At 35.3% G+C, this 25092-nt stretch overlaps 1 protein-coding gene and 2 pseudogenes across 2 annotated transcripts; all 3 read right to left on the bottom strand.

Annotated features, from left to right (window-relative positions):
• Positions 1-711: 711 nt before the first annotated feature.
• On the bottom strand, positions 712-3005 carry LOC143558032 (disease resistance protein RUN1-like; annotated as a pseudogene). The gene is made up of 3 exons (XR_013139661.1): positions 2471-3005; positions 1183-2281; positions 712-1089 (listed from the first exon to the last, which is right to left on the bottom strand). The product of XR_013139661.1 is annotated as a disease resistance protein RUN1-like (transcript).
• A 3469-nt stretch (positions 3006-6474) lies between these two features.
• LOC143558031 (phospholipase D zeta 1-like) lies at positions 6475-12332 on the bottom strand (annotated as a pseudogene).
• Positions 12333-16395: 4063 nt separating this feature from the next.
• LOC143558030 (disease resistance protein RPV1-like) lies at positions 16396-21776 on the bottom strand. Its single transcript, XM_077046962.1, has 8 exons — positions 21243-21776; positions 19955-21053; positions 19499-19861; positions 18637-19395; positions 17214-17799; positions 17049-17109; positions 16682-16875; positions 16396-16577 (listed from the first exon to the last, which is right to left on the bottom strand). Exons 1-8 carry the CDS (start codon positions 21743-21745, stop codon positions 16396-16398), a joined length of 3747 nt encoding a protein of 1248 aa, XP_076903077.1. The 5' UTR covers positions 21746-21776.
• Between the last annotated feature and the right edge of the window lie 3316 nt (positions 21777-25092).

The raw sequence follows: 25092 nt of genomic DNA, 5'->3' as shown, positions 1-25092 counted from the left end.
CGCATCGAGGGGATAAAACCAAAATCTTCCAAAAAGCTTGTTTTAGATGTTCAGCGTGTGGTGCTCTAAGTGTGACTCCATGCGCTACCTAGTTATCTCCTGAAAGACACGTAAAAACATTTGAATCAGTATAAACTGAGTGAGTTCACAAGTTTTAGTAACTTGATAAATCGTATTGCATCATGATCATTCTGAAACATAATTCTGTTAGCATCATTAAAACACATGCTTGGTAAAACATAGCTCTATCAACATATTCTGATAAAAATCGTTCCGCGGGTTACGCTGCGAACATTTCTGGGAACTGTGCTCGTCTGTGTAAGTGGCGCTGCCACTACGAGCTAAAATAACGTAATACCGTCCCGCGGGTTACGCGGAGGACACTTCTGGAAAACTGTGCTCGTCTGTGTAAGTGGCGCTGCCACTACGAGCGAATATATGCTGTAATACCGTCCCGCGGGTTACGCGCGGACGTTGTGCCGGAAAACAAGGCGCTCTGCGTAAGAGGAGCGACCTCTACGAGCGGGCTCAAACCCATAGTACTGCCCCATGACCATACTAGGCACTCGTCTGTGTAAGAGGTGCGACCCCTACGAGTGGGCGGATCAAACCAGCAGTCCCTACCCTTAGAGTTCCAATGGTAAAGTGATCACTTACTCGAATCTGGTGCACTATCATCGAAAAACCATAGATAACTGTTCGCATTGCTCATCATGAAACATAACTTAAACACGTAATCGTTTGCTTAGCTTGTAAATTATAACGTAAGTCAAGAACTACCAAGTTCTCCAAAGGTACATCACCTGGTATGGATTTTAAAGAAAATCCATGCCAGCGGAGCAATCTTAATTTTTTGGGCAATTTCTTGTAGCTTCCAGAGAAAGTTGCATAGTCAAGTTGAAGTAGCAATAAGTTCTTCATCTTTTCAATTGCTCCAACCTTGAAGTTTTCTTTAATTGTCTGCATAGTACGACCGCTAAAATCTTCATAGCTACGTTTTCTTTCTTTGTTAATCTTTATTATTAAAGTTGAATTAATTCCCTTGATCCTTTGCATATCAAGAGCAAGTCCCTCTACCTTCCTTGTACCCTAGAAAGAAATTAGATGAAAAAAAAGTAAGCTACCACTTAAAATATACAATAAATTAAGTAGAGATGTCAAAACTGGATATGGATTGCTTACTTCATTTTCTTTCAGTACATTAAATGAATCTTGATGGTGCCATAATCTACTACGTTTCCCGGGATCCTTTGGTGATTCTTGGCGAACAACTTCTTGGCCCATCTCCTTGATTAATTGATGCATCATCACTCTCCCATTTTCAATGTAGAGTAGACATCTATCCATTAGATTCTGCATCCCAACTATAGGGTATAGATCGCATTCAGCTAACAATTTAACAATGAATTCTTTATCCTCACCAACAAAAAAACAAGCAATATGTAGGAATAACTCTTTATCTTTCACATCCTCTAAAGTGTCATAGCTCAACTGTAGAAGTTTTTGAATCTCGGGATTAGGAACTGCCTCTAATTTGCGCATTGCATCTTCCCACACATCGATGGTCTTTCCATTTAAAAAAGAACCCAATACTTTAAGAGCCAAAGGATGACCTCTACAGTAATTTACTACAAGTTGTGATTGGACTATATAGGATTCAATAGGGTGATCTCTATTAAAGGCATACAAACTAAAGAGCTTATTTGAGTCATTGGGACCTAAATCTTCAATAGTATGGACTGTTGGATGTACTTTGAAATTTGTTAGCAACCATTTGTGCCTAGTTGTAATGATCACTTTACTTCCATGATGAAATTGTTGTGGCCCTAGCAGTGCTATTAATTGATGCCTTGTCGAGATATCATCTAGGATGAGGAGTACTTTTTTGTTGCATAAGGCGTTTGTAATCTTACTGGTTCCCTCATCAAGATTCCATATAATTTCTTTCTTGTTACTCCTTAATATTTCGGAGAGGAGCCGACGTTGCAAGCGCAACAATCCATTGTGCTGGTTTGATGTCTCGTGAATGTCTGCAAGAAAGCAACTGCTATCATACTCCTTGTAATTCAAGTTAAAGATGCATTTGGATATGGTTGTTTTTCCAATGCCTCCCATCCCGTGAATAAAAAGAATAACTGCATCAGGTGATGGATCTTGTAGCCATGATTCGATCTCAGCAACATTGTTCTGTATTCCAACTAGTTTGTCAATGTACAAGAGCTTGTAGTCGAGTTTCTTTTTAACGACTTTGACAATCTTACTTATAAATTTGGCCTCGTATCTGCAAAAGATCAAATTCTAACAGTTATTGGTAGTTTGGGATATGTTTAATTTATGGTGTTGTCACCTCAACCGAAGAGAGACCACCTTGAAGTTCCAAACAGATCTAGAGATGAATTAGTGCTTTTCAAAACGTATGTGCTTTATTGTTAGTGAAAGTTTTATAGAGGGCAAGAGGAAGAACGCATACCCGTTAGCTAATACCATTCCCGTCAAGCTTCCGGCTTTTCTAAGAGAAATCCTCCATGCCTTCACCTTCTCCACCCATTCAAGCTTTTTTTGATGATCTGTTTCTGCCTCAATCATATCATCATATCCACCAAATGCTTCTTCAAAGCTTCCTGTTTGATTCCGGACATCAGAAGGCTCCACATTGTAGAAAACAGGAACAACTTCATGCTTAGAGTCAAGCCTCTCTTGTTCTTCAATGATGGTTAATACCTCATCAAGACACCACTTGGAAGAAGCATAATTACTTGAGAAGACAATGATCGAAATTGCGGACCTCGCGGATAGCTTTTTTCAGCTCTGGGCCAAGCAGTCTTCCTCGGTCCATTGCATCATCGTCCCTGAAAGTGCGGACTCCTGCTTGCTGTAGGGCTGCATAGAGGTGATCAGTAAATGTTTTACGGGTATCTTCGCCTCGAAAGCTTAAAAATACATCATAACTGAAACAAGGACGACTAGTAGTCATGGATGCACATGGAGAAGAAGCCAGTGTCTGTTGGGATCTTAGACTAGCTAAAATGGAAATTAAAAGGTTCTATAGAAAAACTTTTCTAAGAGGGGAAAGTGTTAAAGTACTGTAGGAGAATATATTCTGTGAAAAGAAGTAACCATGTCCACCCATTTTTTTTGTTCAGCAGAGATTTGTAGATTTATAGTATGTGTTTTAAACACAAGACATAAAGCTTTACTTGTACACTCATATTCTCCAGATGGACGGTAGATTTAAGTACTTTAAGAACCAGGGACTGCATTATTGATTATGGGCATTGATGCACCACTTTAGTGCCCCCCACACATGGTACCTCAGATTGATCATGCATGTATGATGTATCCATACAGGTATATCATTAAAAGTTTTTTATACACACACAAATGTTGTGGCATTGCTTTGTTGTCTCTGTTTCCCATCACGGCTTCGGTTGCAAAGTGGTGGCAATAACGCTTCTGCGACCGCAAACCCTGTTGTACCTTAAACATATAATATATTAATATGTAATTACAGTTTTCATAGTTGGTGTTTAAAAATCAACTTAGATATGGAAAGGTAAGATGGGTTAGGTTATTTTATAAATGGAGACAAAAATAAAAAGGATGAGAATGATTTGTAGCAAAAAAAAACCTCTAGAAAATAATGAAAAATTAATAAAAAAAATTATAACTCAAAATTTAATAAAAAAACACAAAAATGTTTTCATCGTCTTCCTCGTTCACAAAAAAAAAGACACAATGTTGAGTAAAAAAGATCATTGCGTCTTTTTATTTATCATTGTGTTTTTTGTTTATTTTCGTTATTGATTGTGTTCTTTTTTCCTTAAAATTGTGTCTCTTTTTCTTTAGATTGTGTTATTTTACTCAACATTTTGTTTTATTTTGTTTGGCATTGTGTTATATTTTACGACATATTGTGTCTTTTTCTATTTATCATTGTGTTGTTTGTTCATTTTCGTCATTGTGTCTTTTTTCTCGGCATTGTGTCTTTTCGGTGTTTTTATTTTGTACGGAAATGACGAGGGAAACATTTTGGTCTTAAATTTTTTTCGCTTTTTATTTATATATTTTGCATTTTAACTTTTCCCCGCTAAGATTCTCTAGTCTAGTTGGTGTGTGTGTGTACACGTACACACACCAGGTTTTATCCCCCGTATTACGGGGGTTGTTTACATGTTTCGTTTTCTAATATTTATTTTTTGGATTTTAAATTTCTTTATTTAAAAAAAGTTAATAATATACTTAGGCCATGTTTGGAATTCCTTATTTGCACCTCCTTTTGACTTATATAAGTTGTTTTTGATAAGTTACTTCCTTCAAACTTATCAAAACCTCCTTTTTCCTTCTTTAAAAACTTAAAAAAGTCACATTACCTAACACCTTTTTAACTTATAAAAGTTAATAAGTTACAAGAAGGAAAAAATAAGGAATCCCAAACACCCCATTAGGGTTTGATGATGAAACAGTTTCACAAATAAATGACATGTTATAATTCGTTTAGAAGCTATATGGAATTGGTGACCCATGACCCGCTTATTTTTTTTACTATAAAATTGTTTCTTAATTATAAATAATATCTTTTTTTTAAAAAAAAATCAGATATTAATTTTTGGGATTTTTATATATTTCCCCTTCCTAAACCTTTGAAATTACATATTTTCCTAAAATATAAGTTTTTAATGCAAAATGTACAATGCTCTTTAAGCATGATTTGAGGAAATATGTAATTTCAAAGTTTAGGAAGGGAAAATATGTAAAAGCCCCTTAATTTTTAATATATCCCTATTTTATAGGATTTTCACATCGAATATTTGGTAAGATTAATTTTTAATTTACTGTGATGTTATAACCCGTTTAAGAGCTATCTGGGTTTGGTGAGACCCATACCTAGGGCTGCCACTTTTACCTGAAACCCAAAAACCCAACCCGAGAAAACATGTACCCGAACCCGAACTAACCCGACCCGAAAAACCCGAACCCGAGAAAAGACAGATCCCAAACCCGAACCAAAGTAATTCGGGTTGGTTATCGGGTTTGATTTATAAATTTCGGGTCAACCCGAATAAACCTTTAGTTTTGAAATTAAATATACTTTTAGGTATAATATGCTAAGTTCTAACCAGTAAAGTTATCAGAAGAATCTGGCCCTTGTAGAATGTTGTCATTCCAACTCTTATGGATCGATCGTTTATTGTTAATTATGTTTTCCGTGTACTACTAATAGCAACCATAATCGAACAACCAAATCACGCTCTACTGAAGACGATTATGGTTCGAATTAGTTTTACTCTTCTTTTGAAGTGTTTTATCAAGTTATGTGGGTTTTCTATTTGATTATTTGCGTTATGAGCAAAGAAGAATATGTTTTACATTTAGCATTGTAGTTTTTTAATTTTTTTTTGTTTTGTTTTCTAGAATACTCGAAACCCCCCGTTAACCCAACCCGAAAAAACCCGAACCCGAATTAGCCGAACCCGAAAAACCTGTGAGAGATTTGGGTTGGGTTTCGGGTCAAGATTTAAAATTTTGAAACCCAAATAACCCGACCCAGAAAACCCGAAACCCAAAAAACGAACCCGAAGAACACCCCTACCCATACCCGTGAATTCGGGTCAAATGCATGAGAAGCCTTCATTTACAAATAAAGCAATCTGGTGGCTTGGAGAATTTAGGGAGCAACCAGAGAGCTTTTAAAGGCTTTCGTTTATATATATTATAGATAGATATAGTGATTTTATATATAGTAGGTAACAAGTTCAATTCTTTTAATATTTTTGTATAACGGTTAAAATGTTTCAAAGAGACTATAAACCCATAACCTTTTGGTTGGAAGTTATACCATTTGCCACTAAACCATTATATTTTTAAGAGCTAATGTCAATTTCTTAATTTCTTATTTCTTCTTTGAGTTGTTATGAGTCCCACATCGCTCCAAAAAAAAAACCGTTTCACGCGTTCATCCTTCCTCACTCAGTAGATAGGAAAAAGAATTATGGCCTATATAAAAGTATCCCAGTTAAAAGATTTGAGTAATTAATAAACTGAGTCAACCTGAAAACGATTTAGCCGGTTCAACACAAAACATGCCACTTATTTGCATAGTGGTTTGTAGTGTGCGAATTGAACTGGTTACATTGGCTACTCTCGGTTCAACCGGTTGGATTGGCCTTATAAACCTTCAAGGGTTTATCCCCCACCAATGTGGAACACACATGTTTCAAACACACACTTTCATTTCCTAAGACAAAAAAGAAAAAAAACACACATCTTTTTTAAAATGCTTTCCCAACATCATATAAGCAAACACAACCGTACAGTAACTGCTTTTATTCATAACTTGTGCCAACCAATGAGTTTTACAATTTACATTTATTCTATTCCACCCAAAACCAATGATCTGCACTGACAACGCAAAAGGACGAATGAAAATACATAAATTACAATCGCTATAACCCATATACATTTATTGCTTGTCATCTAATAAAAGACCTGAGGAGACGCATAGAACTCGGTCTCACTGAACATCGGCCTTAAATCTTCATGGCACATGAACTGTAACGGAAATGAAACAAGAAACCCCCTCACTCTTTTCATCATCTCCATTGGGGGAATGTTTCCATCAAGTTTCTCAGGAGCTACACCTAAATCGATTGTTGTATGTCCAAACTTCTCTTTCCAAGAGTTCATACTTTGTCGGAAAGCATGTCTGCATTAGGAACATAATTAATGAATAATAGGTGGAACTGGAGGTGGTAAAACCAGCACAATGGAAAACGGGTCAAAATGGATAATCTTGGTTATGGATAGGTTGACCAGACAATTTTTTGCCAATTCAGAATATGGCACCTCTAGGTAGAAGCTAGTTTTTACTTTTAGCAAAGAAAAGTTACATGAAAATATATATATATTTCACCTGGTGTGTATAGAATCATTTGGGACGCAAGAAAACACATCCTGGTAAATTTGGGAGTTTTCCTGCAAGCATTAACAAAATCACTTAAAGGTTAAATTAAATAAGTAAAAAAACACAATAGAAGTTATTATGCATTTTAGTTTCATGGTTTTTTTACCTTTGCAGTTGCTAACCACAAATCTTTGTATGTGCTGTCAGCTATGGGGTCCCTAATCAAACTTATCTGAAACATAAGGAAGAGATTTGATGATGAAAAAACAGATGTTTATTACCATTTTTAAGTTGGTAAAATAATACTAACCTCTTCACCTTGAAGACCAAGATGTTCAGACCATAGTGAAAGCCGGAGACTATTAGCAAATTTCCCAGCATTCCATGATTCTCCATTTATTGTTGATTCAACAAATTCCTTATCTTCAATTAGTACCCCAATCTGATGCACCAATTTGTGTTAGCAAAAACATATATATTTACATCAAAACAATGTAGATCACTAAAGAATGTGATTTGCACCTCAGAATCCCTATGTCCAAGCAAACTCCTGTCATTTATGTTGGATGATCCAATTATGGTGATACGGTCATCAACAATCATCACTTTACTATGCACGTACACCTGTATGAAAATAAAAAATGGAAGATACAGTTATTTTGTTATTTCATTGCAACTGCTTGAACAAATTACTAAACAACACAAAAACATTGCATTACCTGACTTGTAAGGCTGAGGGGTGCGGAGCGCTAGTCAGGGCGCGAGAGGACGTTCGCTCGCGCCCCGGGGCGCGAGAGCCACACCACCGGGGCGCGAGAGGGGCGCGAGAGGGGCGCGAGAGCGGAAAACGAGGCAGGCGCCAGGAGGCTCGCGCGCGTGAATGGACTGTGGGAAATGGGAAAGAGCCGTTGGAGGCTTTAATAATGAATAAAAAAATTTCTGATGGATTAATAAACAACTTTCGAAAGGATTAAAACCCTAACCAACTTTCTGATGGATTAATAAACAACTTGGTAAAGAGAGTAAAGAAAACCTGAATTATTGGTCGCCATGGCAGTTAAGGGAGAGATGATTCCGGTGAAGAAACAAACCCCACCACCAGATTATTATTAAGATATAAAAGGTTAGGTTCGGAGGCTGCTTTGAAAATATTATTATTAAAATCCTGGTTATCATGTAACAATTATTGATGTTCAAAGTTCGTTTGAAATCTTGAAAACGTTTAAACCAATCGCCACTTTTGATTAGCTGGTTTATGAATGTTCAAACCATAGAAAACAGTTCGGTTTATGGTTTATATCAAAAATAGGCCATATAAAACCGGACCGGACTGTAAACTTATTATTGAAACTCAATGCGTGAAACCAAACCATTAATTTTTTTTTATATATTAATGTGTTTTTTTAATTAATGTGTGTTTGTTTAAATAATTACTTGTTTTTTTAATAATACGTTTTTTAATACATTTATAAAAAAATAAAAAAATAAACCGCTCGCGCCCCCTCTCGCGCCCCTCCACACCATGCCCCGGGGCGCTATCACCACTACCAATACCCATCTTATCAAGTTTCTCTCTCTGCCACACGTCACAATATTATTGGATGGCGCCCCCACTCACGCCCCCTCTCGCGCCCCCCACACCCCTCAGCCTAACAATGGGACCATCATCACCAAGTCTGCCATATGTCCTGAGGCCATAAAATGATATATAATCGTTTGTTTTAGGACCAAGAAGCGCATTGAGATTGTGTAGTATCGAGTTCTGTCCTCTGGAAATGGTTCGGTATTGCCAATGCATTATAGCTCTCACTGTTGCAGCCCCATAATCATCTAGACGCCCCTGTTATTAATAGAAGGAATAAGAGGTTTAGTGAGTTTGGAAAGATTTCGATATGTTTGACCCGTTGACTTGTTTGTTTTTTGATCAAGTCCTTTACATTAACCAGTTTGACCATCTAGGAGATGAAGCCAGAGCAAGGTGTACCTGGAATCCTGGTAAGAGTGGTATGACAATGATAACTCTAAAGCATGTTTCCTCTTTATGTGCGCGCAGGATACGTCTGTATAAAGCTTCCAATACACGATTCTGTATGACATCATCGTCTGAGAGGCCAGAAATGAAAAACTGATTCTGGAAGAAAATAGCCACAAACATAAAATGTTTTAGCTTAAGAAATGTAAAACAATAAGCTTTATAACTACAAATTATATATCCCAAGGCTTACCTCAATGTATATAAACTTTTCTGCATTTTCAATAAGAGAACAATAAGCTTTATGAATGCTGTCTTCGGTTTGACTCGTTCCACCAGACCATGGGCTGACACTTCTAATAACCTGAAAACCACACATGATAAACATGAATGCAAGCTATGCAGCCTATGCTATGTAACTCGTTTGCTATCTCTAGTACTTTATAATCTTACTATTTCAATTAGCATATGATGACACTTCAAGCAACTTTTGACCCATTTGACCTGGACGGTCCGTTTGACCAGTTTTCTTTATAGCCAAGTTTTAAACTTTACCCTTTTGACCCATTGGAGTTAAAAAAAGATCAAGTCAGACCCAAAAGTTAGCATCAAGTGAAATATTATGAAACACTATTTTGCAATCTTTTTTCATTATATGCAAATGAACTTTAATATAATAGCTAACCTGACAAGAGCAAGGCGTACGGGGACCAACTTGCGAAATATCACTTCTAGAAACTTCTTGACTTTCACACCCCTCATCAGACATGTCAGATCCAAAACTAGCTGTCCCCGTGCTATTTTCACGCTGATGACCAAACAAATCAAAATCATCTGCAGAATCTACTGCTTGCATAGCATGGTTTACATGTGATTGATCAAGATGGCCATTTCTCAGATCCAACCCATTCAACTTGTTATTGACATTTTCAGAATATATGTCATCAGCTTCTTGAGGTAAAAGAAACTGTATATCTTGTGATGATGATGACTCATAGGAAAATGAATCCTGTGTTTTGCCTATTGGGTTCCCATCAGTAGGCTTACTTTCAATGTCTAACTCCTGGCTTTTTCCCATGTAATGTGGGAGGACCATGTGTTGTTGCGGCATTAGTAGTGGTATTGTCTGTTCGTTCGGTGCTTTGTTTCTCTGAACAAAATTGTAATGTATTAGTGAAAGAAATACATCTGGTTGAATAGTTTTTGTAGTAAATAATTAAATTTTTTCAAGCGGGAATATGTGTATACGTATACACGAGATGAACCTTAGCATGATTCCAACGCTGTACAAAGTGCCTTGCTACATCTCGACACGGAGGTCCCCAAAGAGCACAGTGAACATCATGCCATGGCATTCGGGGATACTTTCTGCGGTCTAGTTCATCAGTCATTGTGTCTACCCAAGAATTCGGTTCAGATTCCCTGAAGAAACATAAATGACAAGTGTAAAAACCGGTTTGAATTTGGAACTACTCACATGTTTTTAGGATTTACCTGGGGTTATAATAGTCTTTTCCAGGCCATATGAAAGGAGGGCGATCACTGACTTTATGTTCAATAGTGTCATACCGACCAAAGCATAGATCTAATCTCCCTAGAAAGCAAATTTGGTGATCAACAACTACAATCTTTTCATGGTGTGACCTGCATTTTTAGAAATTATGACCAAACAAGATACAATAATCAATGTAAATTATAAGAAACATAAAATTAGTAAAATGCATACCACAAGTAGATGCCGGCAGCAAAGTGGTCAGGATAGCGCAACACTTTCACATTCTCATGAATCTGAAGAAGCCTTTTCTGACTGTATAAGCTATTTTTCTCTCTCTTTTTTTTTGTTTGATCGTTTTAATATTAAAATTTATATTTCAACATATGTGGAGGTCTGCAAATTTCTGGAGGTGTCTAATTTATCATTTTCTCCAGAGTATGGCGCAAAGCTGAAAGAGGACTACGTTTTGGTTCAGCATTTGAATCATATCAAAAGAGATGATGCAGATGTAGGATGTGTTATGTGTTGCTACCTCTTTATATCAAATTGTTCTTTATATATAATATGGTAGTATATTGCTACCATATTAAGGATCCTAACAGAAACAGTTTATACTCACCTCACGAGAATTCACAATGTCTATGTTCCCAAGAAAGTGATTAAGATAATTCTGCATTGCAACTTTTGCTTTTTCTGAAACCGTTGACCTCCCGATTGATGGTCTTATAATTGATAGAGCGGCCCTTGTTGGGACTGATCTGTATTGACGATTATGGTAAGAACATATCTGGTATAAATAATTTATAATGGAATCTATGGTATCATCATTATGTACATTGTTACCTCTTTTTAATGCTATCGTCATTATGCACGGGTATAGCTCCATCATCAGGTTCATCATGATCATGCACAACCGATGTTTGATCTCCTATTCCTATGTGATGGAGCCAATCTTTAACCTTTAATATGCAGAAAAGAATAAACTCAAAAATAAGGAAATTTAAACTGACCAACAAAACAACATTCAATATAGAAGTTAATGATACGAACCTGTCCTTGCTTCTCATGAATTTCCTCAACTATCGCACGTTTCTTTAACGCAAAATGTAAGTAGATCACTTGTGACGCCTTCTTTAATAAGCACCACTTGAACTGTTGAACTAAATATGGTTAGATATTTAAACATCCGTTCATGTACAACAATAATTATGCACACTACTTAAAAAGCCCCATAATTCTATTGCTATTTTAGCATGTAACGAGTCTTGAAAAATCACGATTAGTCACTGATTAATCAATTTCACCTAATCGGGCCAACAAATCGGTAGCCGGTTCAAATTGGTCCAAACTGGTCCAAATTATTCAAAATCTGTCAAAACTGGTCAAAATTGGTCCAAATCTTTAACAAGTTTGAAAATTATATATAAAATTCCAATCCGATTAATCGGTAGTCATTACCCCACTGCTCGTTAGCGCCAAGCGATTTTTACAAAGCCAACTCTTTACTACAGAACTTAACAATTATGACTTAAGTTCCAGGAACTGAGCCCTAACAATTTAGTAATTAACTACATTAAAATGCATCATCATTTTCTTTAATTGATTACTAATTACAGATGCTTAATCTTAACTACATGTAATTTTCAATAATTAAAAATTTCATCTCTCTCTCCAACATGATCCACCAACACTCAATCAAGTATTAAAAGTGGGCACCACACACAGATTGTTTCATCACACAACATACACACACAAGCATGTGATGTAGAGGTATTATGTCCCCATCTAATTATAAAACAAATTAATTCACAGTCTTCATATTGAATTCAACAATGTCTTAACTAATTACCTGTTTATACTCTATCTGAATCGTGTAAGACAGAAGCAAAAGAGGAACAACGGCGAAACTGAGAGCCATGGTGGGACTGCGAAGAACCTTTAGGAAGTAACCACTCCGACGACATTTATATTTATATATACCAGTTAAGTTATAACAGCATGCACCTCTGATGGATCAGAAATATCCGGGTTTGCATGCCCAGTTTGGCATCCAACAAGGTAGGGGTATGTTTAAAAATGGAAAGTTGAAACTGGTTGGAAGCTTATAGTGACAGGAGAAGAGGGTGGGTTCTGACATACATATGTGTGTTAAAGTGTGGGCGTTGTTTCTGAACTTTATGTGGTTTTGCTGAAACTTGGAAGGAATATTTTTGTTGGATCGTACCATTTTCCTATATATTATTAAATTAAACTTATGATATTCACACCTAACACCTTTATTTTGTTACAAGAAAAAGTGTATGCTACTTTTTAGTTTTAAAAAGTTTAAAAATGAATTGTTTTTATTAATTTAAAATTTTTAATTAACTTGACATATGCGGGTACTATAAAAAAACGAAACATTTTCATATTTAGATTTTAGTTTTAGTAGAGATTGATAAACATGAGCGGATTTTTCAACCACCCAATCCAACTTAAATTGTTATGTTTGGTTTAGTTTTAAAAGTGTGCAGCATTATTCATGAACCGCCACAAGATCCACAAAAAATATCGCTTCCAGCATTTCTTTCTTGGTCTTTTTAAACCTAGCCATCGTAATCCAATTCAAAAGGACAATTGGGTATGTAGAGTCATGTAACCAAATATCAAGCCATCTCAAAGTATTGTTCCAAACCTTAACTACAACAAAATTGTATCACAATCCATAACACACAAAGGACACAACATCGAATCCACATCTACTCATAAGGACCCTTTAAGCTAAGATATTAATTAATCTTCCTTGAAATGAATTGATTGCATAAGGTAGCTTGCATCCCAAAGGGAAGTAAACAATCATCTATCCACCCCCAATATTTAATGTATTAAATCGATAATTAGAATTAGACTACAGATCGAATTTCAATCATTGAAGGTGAAAAAAAGTATTTAGGATAAAATAATAAAGAAATATTTACGTATGCCCATGTGGGGCGTCTTAGAGCATTAGAATGTGTGTATGTTTGGGTTAAATGCATAGAATACAAATTTATTGCATGTCAACTTCTACTATATATATGCCACTAACTTGTTAATACGCAATATACCTTACTGTTTTTAATGCTAATTATCTAAACTAGCTATGTTGTTACTTGGAATAAATAACGAAAGTAAATCGTCTATTTTAATATAACAGAATAATAAATATAGTTTTTTTCACGTAAAATGATGATAGTTAATTAAAATTGTATTTTAGTTATAGGAAAACAACTCATGATTAACTACAGAAAGGTCTAAAAGGCTGCGGTTGTAGCAAATTAGCAATCATTTGTAGCTTTTAGCATATTCCAATTGATGAGCACAAAACCATGGAACAACCGGATATTCTACATGAGATTCCCACATGGCGTGTTCTTATTTCGCATTACATATTCAACTATCATCTCACATTACACAACGCTACCCTTTACTTCTAAAAAATTGCAAACTAATAGTTGGGTAGGAATTGTGGATGTTAAAAACTATAGGCTTTCTCTCAATCTTATTAGGAATCACTAGGGTGTGTTATGGGTGGATTCGTTATGAGATTCATGAATACTTGAAATTGATCGCGAATTAAGGTCATCTGAATTAGACTCGAGTTTGAGCATTTTAAAACGAGTTTTGCCAAAACTCATGAGTACAATGGTTTATGTAAAATACAATAGTTTTTAGTTAAAAACTAAATTTATTATTTATATACAATACCTTTTACTTAGTATAATAAAAAATATTATATACTAGTACATATTACATCAGTAGTCTCGTGAGACCACGGTTGAAGAAACCTCCGCTAGCGACGTGATCAAAGTTTCTTTTACGTGCGATCGTGGTGGGAAATACAAGCCTATAATGACAGTTAGGCGTTATGGTATGTTAAAAACTGATTGTCCATTCAATTAGTGAGCAAATGTTTCAAAGAGTACAATGGCTGGATATTGCGGGTGATGTCTAATGAACATAGCCATCCACTCGCTCAACATATGGAGGGATTCATACGCAATGAGATTGGCCAGATGATCAAAAGATTATGGTGAAATATATTTAACGGAATAACACGATGAGGCGTGACATTTTAGCAGCTATAAGACATAAGGATGACGGCAATATGCGAAAACCACAACGGAACACCATATGTAGCAAGGTGGTTGTTTTTGTTGATCTTGTATAGCTTACTTGACCAAATAACAAACTCCTTAGTGTCACTGTTAACTGGCCCCCACGGCCCACCGTGCAAGTCACGTACTTATTTTGTTTATATATTCCAAAGGGAAAAAGGGTATCATACTATTAGAAATGATATGATATGATTTTAATCAATAGGGTTGGTGATCAATTGACAAATGCAAAGTTTTTAAACACATTGGATTGGGAGGTCTTGGGTTAACTTATTATCTTTTTTAAAACACCAATAAGCCAATAACATTTTTCAAACTCAACCCCAAACATGTTCCAAAAAGTTAAAAGAAATTTACCATTAAAATAAAAATAATAAAAAATAAATAAATAAATAAAGATATGCTTTACTGAACGGTTATAGACCAATAATCGGTTTTGATAACTGGCGTCCGGTAATCCAGACATCCGGTAAACCACATAAGAATTTGGGCCTACAAATTTAAAATTTACCCAAAATAGTGAACATGGACCAGAATTTTTGGGCCTTAGCTTTTTATAACCATTTGCTTTCAACTTTTGGGCTTTAGTATTAATTATATATTTTTCTAAGCATTCAAGCAAAAGCACCATTGGGATACTTCGGTTAACCATGGTTCGGTGGAAACGAGAATAAAAGTTATTCGTTTTAAATTAATAAAAGCGTTTGTTTCCAGTGGATTAGAAGTTGTTCTACGGTGAATGCATTAACTTGAGAGATAAATTTTGTGAGGGGTGTTTTTATAACGTAGGAAGTGGTTTAAGGTGTTGTGAGAGGAAGAGATAGAGAAAATACAATGATTTTTTTCTGTATATTTTAAAAGTCCATGTTCACCTACTATAATTCTTTAATAGTTTTTATAATTGGTTGTGAGTGGATGAAAAAGAAAATATAATGATAAATATATAAGAAATATTATTTAATTAAAAACAAAAGAGAGAAAATACAGTGATTCTTTAGTTAAATTTTAGATCCGGGGATACATGAAAAGATGGGAATGCTCTACCATGTTTTAGTCTTATTTGTAAGTCGTAGTCTAGTTGGTTGACTTTCTTGTTTTTTATATAGCTGATTAGTGTTGTATATTATATGGGGTAGCTTTTCTACCATGTTTTAATAAAATTTTGTTGGTCATCCAATAATAAAAAAGATAAGACAAAAGTAATAAGCAAAGAATGATTTACTTTAATGAAATCGAATTGTTTAATTCGGATTAATTCCTCTATATAGGAGTTCGTATAACCGTTGATTACTTCATATAACTTCTCCCCTTTTACTCAAAATTGTGGCCGCCCCTTGCGAGGAACTACATTTATAATGGTTTTGACTTTTGACCGGCAGTGGGAAACTTATGTCTTGGGTTAAAATGTGGTTTTTAAAAATTGGCATAGCAGCGCATCATAACTAAATATTTGTATAATCATAATATAAATAACAGCAGCACCAGCAAACAAAAGCAGCAACATCAACAACAATAACAACAACAGTAGCAACAACAACAGCGGCGGCGGCAGCAGGAACAACAGCAGCAGCAGCAGCAACAATAATAATAATAATAATAATACAAAAGGACCAGTTGTCTAAGGCTTTCATCGATGAGTATTAACATACGCAAGCTAGGCCATATTCAAATGACCAGTTCTCTCAACGGTACTATTTTATTAAGTGTTATCCCTACCATTATGATAATAAAATTAACAACAAATGATGTACGCAATAAAATTCATAAAAATAACTTTTAGTGATTTATAATAATGCCTTGATTACGTCAATGAACGTAAGTGTTGAAACAAAGCTATCACTGTTATGGGTAGTTGAAGATGAATCAGATGGTTATCGAGGTTGATAAGATGCTAGCGGTTACCATTTTGTTTCTTCAAATCGCACTCGGAACACTGCTTTTGCACAACAAAACAAGGTAAGCAAACATCAAGGTATAAACTTCGATTTATGATGGGAATAACATAAGCATACCCTGCGTCAATCCTTCTACACCTCCAACCTACTCTTAGGCCCCACCAATCCACTATTAAATCTAAATTCAGCAATAGAATTTTCATATACAGAGTATAATTAGTGCAGTTATCTTGGCAATCGTGTTAAAAATGGTTAAAAAAATTTACTAATTTAGAAGCTTACCAGAAATACCATCCATATTAGGAACGTCCATTGCACCACCAATCTTAAAGCAATATGTTTTCCCACTATGAACATAATCTGATATCTCAACTCGTAGTCTGTCACTCCATGAAATGTAGTTGTAGATACAATGGGTGTCTTTTGTTTCTTCATGCATTTCTTCTTGGTTATCCTCCCCAACTTCTTGGCTATCACTGTTATGGGTAGTTGAAGATGAATCAGATGGTTATCGAGGTTGATAAGATGCTAGCGGTTACCATTTTGTTTCTTCAAATCGCACTCGGAACACTGCTTTTGCACAACAAAACAAGGTAAGCAAACATCAAGGTATAAACTTCGATTTATGATGGGAATAACATAAGCATACCCTGCGTCAATCCTTCTACACCTCCAACCTACTCTTAGGCCCCACCAATCCACTATTAAATCTAAATTCAGCAATAGAATTTTCATATACAGAGTATAATTAGTGCAGTTATCTTGGCAATCGTGTTAAAAATGGTTAAAAAAATTTACTAATTTAGAAGCTTACCAGAAATACCATCCATATTAGGAACGTCCATTGCACCACCAATCTTAAAGCAATATGTTTTCCCACTATGAACATAATCTGATATCTCAACTCGTAGTCTGTCACTCCATGAAATGTAGTTGTAGATACAATGGGTGTCTTTTGTTTCTTCATGCATTTCTTCTTGGTTATCCTCCCCAACTTCATCATCATTGTACACCAGGTTTACGCAACACTCCTCTACTACATCACTTCCAAGCAGCTCGATGCTTATTGCAATTTCATCCCCATCATCTAGTAGATTGTTAGTCCGCCAAAGGCTTAACCAAACATAATTAAACTCACCCTTTTCTTTACATGTTACGTGTATTGTAGGAGTGTATTTCCATACCAAGTCCTTGGTCTTATTATTGACTTCAATCTCCCAAATGATTGATCTTCCAAAATTTGAAGTAGACATGAAACTCATATTCATACCACTTATTCTCGAACCATTAGGATGTGAAGGAACTCTAAATGATATTGTTGATCCAGTTTCTTTATACATAAAACATGGAAGTGTTTTCCCTGAAACATAGGTACTGAATATACCAAACTCATATGAAACCTGCAGCACAAGACATTGGTTGATTTATTTTTTTATTAGTATTATTCTATTTAATCTTTAGGTCTATTCAAAACACAAGTTGTTTTTTATCTTTTATTTCTGTTATTGGATTTAAGACTTTATGTAATTAAGACTTACACTTATGGGTTGGTTATTACCTAGCCCATAAACCTCGTTTAGTTGGGTTATTAGGTTGCGGATGAGGTAGTTATGTGTAGATATCTAGAGTTTTTATTTTTAGATACCTTTTCAAACCTATTGCCAGATACCTTTTCAAACCTATTGCCGATACTAATCGGTCATTCACAACCGCTGATGAAAGATTCCTTGAAAAATTAAGGATTAGTAGTCATGGAAAGTCAAGGCTCTGGGCAACGAGAACCTTGACTTGCGATTGGCTGTTAGCTGATTGGTTGTAGGTTCATCCTACTTGAGGAGATTTGAAAACTACCAAATTCTTCTTTTAACTATGATTTAGCCCTAAAGTGGTAGAACCTTGTGAACCATGCGTTAGTCGGTTCAGACCTCCACTTAGTTTCACCCAAGCTTTATCCTGGTCATGGATAGATCAGCCAGTGTGATGATTGGTTATCTATTAGTATGCCATCACGACGTTTCAAGGCATCTACACCGGTTGTAAATTTATATAATGATCGAGTAGGTTATTTAAAATACAATCTTGTGCTTATCAATTCGTTTAAGGTATTCATGTTTGTTTACATTCAAATTGAATCATGTCAAAATCATCCACGTTCTTGGAGTAACCACTGTTTAATAGTTACCTTGGGGTAAAAGAAAAACACTTACAATAAAGATTAAGAGAATGAGAAAGAGGACCTTGATAGAGATATCTTCTGTATACGCATTTTGTTTATCAAATTCGAACCCCATTCCATCTTCTGAAATCAATTCTAAGCCAAGATATCTCAGAATCTTCCTGTCAACATTTTTGATTGACTGATGCTTAAAACAACCCTCCACTGCACACAGTTTTTCGCATTGACCGGCGGACATAAGGGTTAAGGGATTTGGTGTTGGTTGCACTATTTCTAAGGACATATTTTGATAGGTACTTAGGTCTGTTACGGATTTTGGGACATCTAGAACTGACTGAAGATGTGAACACTCGTAAGCATCCAGTGATTTAAGACTTGGTAAACTTTTAACACAACCTGGTAATGAAGTTATATTATTTCTGCTTATATTTAAAAACTTCAATGAGATGAGGTTACTCCAATCCTCTGGGAAAGAGTTATTGAAGAGATTGCATTCTGAGACGTCAATATCTACTAATAGAGAAGATAGTGAACATGATTCCAAGCATTTAACTTGTCCAAAAACTCCAACGTTTGAGCACCCATACATTTTAAGTGTTTCTAGAGATCTTGGTAAGTATGGAATATCTTTCAAACTTCTGCAACCACTTATATCTAGCAAGACCAGCCTTTCAAGGTAGCCTATGGATTCACATACCTGAGTCAAACTTAAGCATCCTTTAAGGAGCAAACTCTCCAAGCTAGGGAGCCCATCAAAATCAGGGGTTTTTATAAGTTCCACGGAATAACTGAGATTAAGGATTTTTAGGGACCCAACTATCTGTAACATGAAAACCAAAGTGTAAATGCACATAACTCCCATGACAAAATAATGTTCATAATCAATAATCAATTGGAAATTAGAAGAATGTAATAAAATATACCTTGAACCCATCCCAGACTTCTTTTAATTTACTATAACGTAAGTCAAGAACTACCAAGTTCTCCAAAGGTACATCACCTGGTATGGATTTTAAAGAAAATCCATGCCAGCGGAGCAATCTTAATTTTTTGGGCAATTTCTTGTAGCTTCCAGAGAAAGTTGCATAGTCAAGTTGAAGTAGCAATAAGTTCTTCATCTTTTCAATTGCTCCAACCTTGAAGTTTTCTTTAATTGTCTGCATAGTACGACCGCTAAAATCTTCATAGCTACGTTTTCTTTCTTTGTTAATCTTTATTATTAAAGTTGAATTAATTCCCTTGATCCTTTGCATATCAAGAGCAAGTCCCTCTACCTTCCTTGTACCCTAGAAAGAAATTAGATGAAAAAAAAGTAAGCTACCACTTAAAATATACAATAAATTAAGTAGAGATGTCAAAACTGGATATGGATTGCTTACTTCATTTTCTTTCAGTACATTAAATGAATCTTGATGGTGCCATAATCTACTACGTTTCCCGGGATCCTTTGGTGATTCTTGGCGAACAACTTTTTGGCCCATCTCCTTGATTAATTGATGCATCATCACTCTCCCATTTTCAATGTAGAGTAGACATCTATCCATTAGATTCTGCATCCCAACTATAGGGTATAGATCGCATTCAGCTAACAATTTAACAATGAATTCTTTATCCTCACCAACAAAAAAACAAGCAATATGTAGGAATAACTCTTTATCTTTCACATCCTCTAAAGTGTCATAGCTCAACTGTAGAAGTTTTTGAATCTCGGGATTAGGAACTGCCTCTAATTTGCGCATTGCATCTTCCCACACATCGATGGTCTTTCCATTTAAAAAAGAACCCAATACTTTAAGAGCCAAAGGATGACCTCTACAGTAATTTACTACAAGTTGTGATTGGACTATATAGGATTCAATAGGGTGATCTCTATTAAAGGCATACAAACTAAAGAGCTTATTTGAGTCATTGGGACCTAAATCTTCAATAGTATGGACTGTTGGATGTACTTTGAAATTTGTTAGCAACCATTTGTGCCTAGTTGTAATGATCACTTTACTTCCATGATGAAATTGTTGTGGCCCTAGCAGTGCTATTAATTGATGCCTTGTCGAGATATCATCTAGGATGAGGAGTACTTTTTTGTTGCATAAGGCGTTTGTAATCTTACTGGTTCCCTCATCAAGATTCCATATAATTTCTTTCTTGTTACTCCTTAATATTTCGGAGAGGAGCCGACGTTGCAAGCGCAACAATCCATTGTGCTGGTTTGATGTCTCGTGAATGTCTGCAAGAAAGCAACTGCTATCATACTCCTTGTAATTCAAGTTAAAGATGCATTTGGATATGGTTGTTTTTCCAATGCCTCCCATCCCGTGAATAAAAAGAATAACTGCATCAGGTGATGGATCTTGTAGCCATGATTCGATCTCAGCAACATTGTTCTGTATTCCAACTAGTTTGTCAATGTACAAGAGCTTGTAGTCGAGTTTCTTTTTAACGACTTTGACAATCTTACTTATAAATTTGGCCTCGTATCTGCAAAAGATCAAATTCTAACAGTTATTGGTAGTTTGGGATATGTTTAATTTATGGTGTTGTCACCTCAACCGAAGAGAGACCACCTTGAAGTTCCAAACAGATCTAGAGATGAATTAGTGCTTTTCAAAACGTATGTGCTTTATTGTTAGTGAAAGTTTTATAGAGGGCAAGAGGAAGAACGCATACCCGTTAGCTAATACCATTCCCGTCAAGCTTCCGGCTTTTCTAAGAGAAATCCTCCATGCCTTCACCTTCTCCACCCATTCAAGCTTTTTTTGATGATCTGTTTCTGCCTCAATCATATCATCATATCCACCAAATGCTTCTTCAAAGCTTCCTGTTTGATTCCGGACATCAGAAGGCTCCACATTGTAGAAAACAGGAACAACTTCATGCTTAGAGTCAAGCCTCTCTTGTTCTTCAATGATGGTTAATACCTCATCAAGACACCACTTGGAAGAAGCATAATTACTTGAGAAGACAATGATCGAAATTGCGGACTCGCGGATAGCTTTTTTCAGCTCTGGGCCAAGCAGTCTTCCTCGGTCCATTGCATCATCATCCCTGAAAGTGCGGACTCCTGCTTGCTGTAGGGCTGCATAGAGGTGATCAGTAAATGTTTTACGGGTATCTTCGCCTCGAAAGCTTAAAAATACATCATAACTGAAACAAGGACGACTAGTAGTCATGGATGCACATGGAGAAGAAGCCAGTGTCTGTTGGGATCTTAGACTAGCTAAAATGGAAATTAAAAGGTTCTATAGAAAAACTTTTCTAAGAGGGGAAAGTGTTAAAGTACTGTAGGAGAATATATTCTGTGAAAAGAAGTAACCATGTCCACCCATTTTTTTTGTTCAGCAGAGATTTGTAGATTTATAGTATGTGTTTTAAACACAAGACATAAAGCTTTACTTGTACACTCATATTCTCCAGATGGACGGTAGATTTAAGTACTTTAAGAACCAGGGACTGCATTATTGATTATGGGCATTGATGCACCACTTTAGTGCCCCCACACATGGTACCTCAGATTGATCATGCATGTATGATGTATCCATACAGGTATATCATTAAAAGTTTTTTATACACACACAAATGTTGTGGCATTGCTTTGTTGTCTCTGTTTCCCATCACGGCTTCGGTTGCAAAGTGGTGGCAATAACGCTTCTGCGACCGCAAACCCTGTTGTACCTTAAACATATAATATATTAATATGTAATTACAGTTTTCATAGTTGGTGTTTAAAAATCAACTTAGATATGGAAAGGTAAGATGGGTTAGGTTATTTTATAAATGGAGACAAAAATAAAAAGGATGAGAATGATTTGTAGCAAAAAAAACCTCTAGAAAATAATGAAAAATTAATAAAAAAAATTATAACTCAAAATTTAATAAAAAAACACAAAAATGTTTTCATCGTCTTCCTCGTTCACAAAAAAAAAGACACAATGTTGAGTAAAAAAGATCATTGCGTCTTTTTATTTATCATTGTGTTTTTTGTTTATTTTCGTTATTGATTGTGTTCTTTTTTCCTTAAAATTGTGTCTCTTTTTCTTTAGATTGTGTTATTTTACTCAACATTTTGTTTTATTTTGTTTGGCATTGTGTTATATTTTACGACATATTGTGTCTTTTTCTATTTATCATTGTGTTGTTTGTTCATTTTCGTCATTGTGTCTTTTTTCTCGGCATTGTGTCTTTTCGGTGTTTTTATTTTGTACGGAAATGACGAGGGAAACATTTTGGTCTTAAATTTTTTTCGCTTTTTATTTATATATTTTGCATTTTAACTTTTCCCCGCTAAGATTCTCTAGTCTAGTTGGTGTGTGTGTGTACACGTACACACACCAGGTTTTATCCCCCGTATTACGGGGGTTGTTTACATGTTTCGTTTTCTAATATTTATTTTTTGGATTTTAAATTTCTTTATTTAAAAAAAGTTAATAATATACTTAGGCCATGTTTGGAATTCCTTATTTGCACCTCCTTTTGACTTATATAAGTTGTTTTTGATAAGTTACTTCCTTCAAACTTATCAAAACCTCCTTTTTCCTTCTTTAAAAACTTAAAAAAGTCACATTACCTAACACCTTTTTAACTTATAAAAGTTAATAAGTTACAAGAAGGAAAAAATAAGGAATCCCAAACACCCCATTAGGGTTTGATGATGAAACAGTTTCACAAATAAATGACATGTTATAATTCGTTTAGAAGCTATATGGAATTGGTGACCCATGACCCGCTTATTTTTTTTACTATAAAATTGTTTCTTAATTATAAATAATATCTTTTTTTTAAAAAAAAAATCAGATATTAATTTTTGGGATTTTTATATATTTCCCCTTCCTAAACCTTTGAAATTACATATTTTCCTAAAATATAAGTTTTTAATGCAAAATGTACAATGCTCTTTAAGCATGATTTGAGGAAATATGTAATTTCAAAGTTTAGGAAGGGAAAATATGTAAAAGCCCCTTAATTTTTAATATATCCCTATTTTATAGGATTTTCACATCGAATATTTGGTAAGATTAATTTTTAATTTACTGTGATGTTATAACCCGTTTAAGAGCTATCTGGGTTTGGTGAGACCCATACCTAGGGCTGCCACTTTTACCTGAAACCCAAAACCCAACCCGAGAAAACATGTACCCGAACCCGAACTAACCCGACCCGAAAAACCCGAACCCGAGAAAAGACAGATCCCAAACCCGAACCAAAGTAATTCGGGTTGGTTATCGGGTTTGATTTATAAATTTCGGGTCAACCCGAATAAACCTTTAGTTTTGAAATTAAATATACTTTTAGGTATAATATGCTAAGTTCTAACCAGTAAAGTTATCAGAAGAATCTGGCCCTTGTAGAATGTTGTCATTCCAACTCTTATGGATCGATCGTTTATTGTTAATTATGTTTTCCGTGTACTACTAATAGCAACCATAATCGAACAACCAAATCACGCTCTACTGAAGACGATTATGGTTCGAATTAGTTTTACTCTTCTTTTGAAGTGTTTTATCAAGTTATGTGGGTTTTCTATTTGATTATTTGCGTTATGAGCAAAGAAGAATATGTTTTACATTTAGCATTGTAGTTTTTTAATTTTTTTTTGTTTTGTTTTCTAGAATACTCGAAACCCCGTTAACCCAACCCGAAAAAACCCGAACCCGAATTAGCCGAACCCGAAAAACCTGTGAGAGATTTGGGTTGGGTTTCGGGTCAAGATTTAAAATTTTGAAACCCAAATAACCCGACCCAGAAAACCCCGAAACCCAAAAAACGAACCCGAAGAACACCCCTACCCATACCCGTGAATTCGGGTCAAATGCATGAGAAGCCTTCATTTACAAATAAAGCAATCTGGTGGCTTGGAGAATTTAGGGAGCAACCAGAGAGCTTTTAAAGGCTTTCGTTTATATATATTATAGATAGATATAGTGATTTTATATATAGTAGGTAACAAGTTCAATTCTTTTAATATTTTTGTATAACGGTTAAAATGTTTCAAAGAGACTATAAACCCATAACCTTTTGGTTGGAAGTTATACCATTTGCCACTAAACCATTATATTTTTAAGAGCTAATGTCAATTTCTTAATTTCTTATTTCTTCTTTGAGTTGTTATGAGTCCCACATCGCTCCAAAAAAAAAACCGTTTCACGCGTTCATCCTTCCTCACTCAGTAGATAGGAAAAAGAATTATGGCCTATATAAAAGTATCCCAGTTAAAAGATTTGAGTAATTAATAAACTGAGTCAACCTGAAAACGATTTAGCCGGTTCAACACAAAACATGCCACTTATTTGCATAGTGGTTTGTAGTGTGCGAATTGAACTGGTTACATTGGCTACTCTCGGTTCAACCGGTTGGATTGGCCTTATAAACCTTCAAGGGTTTATCCCCCACCAATGTGGAACACACATGTTTCAAACACACACTTTCATTTCCTAAGACAAAAAAGAAAAAAAACACACATCTTTTTTAAAATGCTTTCCCAACATCATATAAGCAAACACAACCGTACAGTAACTGCTTT

This window comes from Bidens hawaiensis, unplaced genomic scaffold, assembly GCF_021521415.1.
Source record: "Bidens hawaiensis isolate Kalapana, Puna unplaced genomic scaffold, B.hawaiensis_p1.1 tig00019314_1, whole genome shotgun sequence".
Taxonomy (NCBI): Eukaryota; Viridiplantae; Streptophyta; class Magnoliopsida; order Asterales; family Asteraceae; genus Bidens; species Bidens hawaiensis.
This window is presented reverse-complemented; position numbering and strand designations above follow the sequence as displayed.

Bases quoted from the DNA above. Each gene is read 5' to 3' on its own strand.
- LOC143558030 (XM_077046962.1), bottom strand. From the start codon at position 21,745: ATGACTACTAGTCGTCCTTGTTTCAGTTATGATGTATTTTTAAGCTTT. The intron at 19,396-19,498 runs GTATATTTTATT...TTCATGTTACAG, and splicing joins AAGTCTGGGATGGGTTCAAG to ATAGTTGGGTCCCTAAAAAT. The intron at 17,800-18,636 runs GTCCTCTTTCTC...CTTGTGCTGCAG, and splicing joins CAGAAGATATCTCTATCAAG to GTTTCATATGAGTTTGGTAT.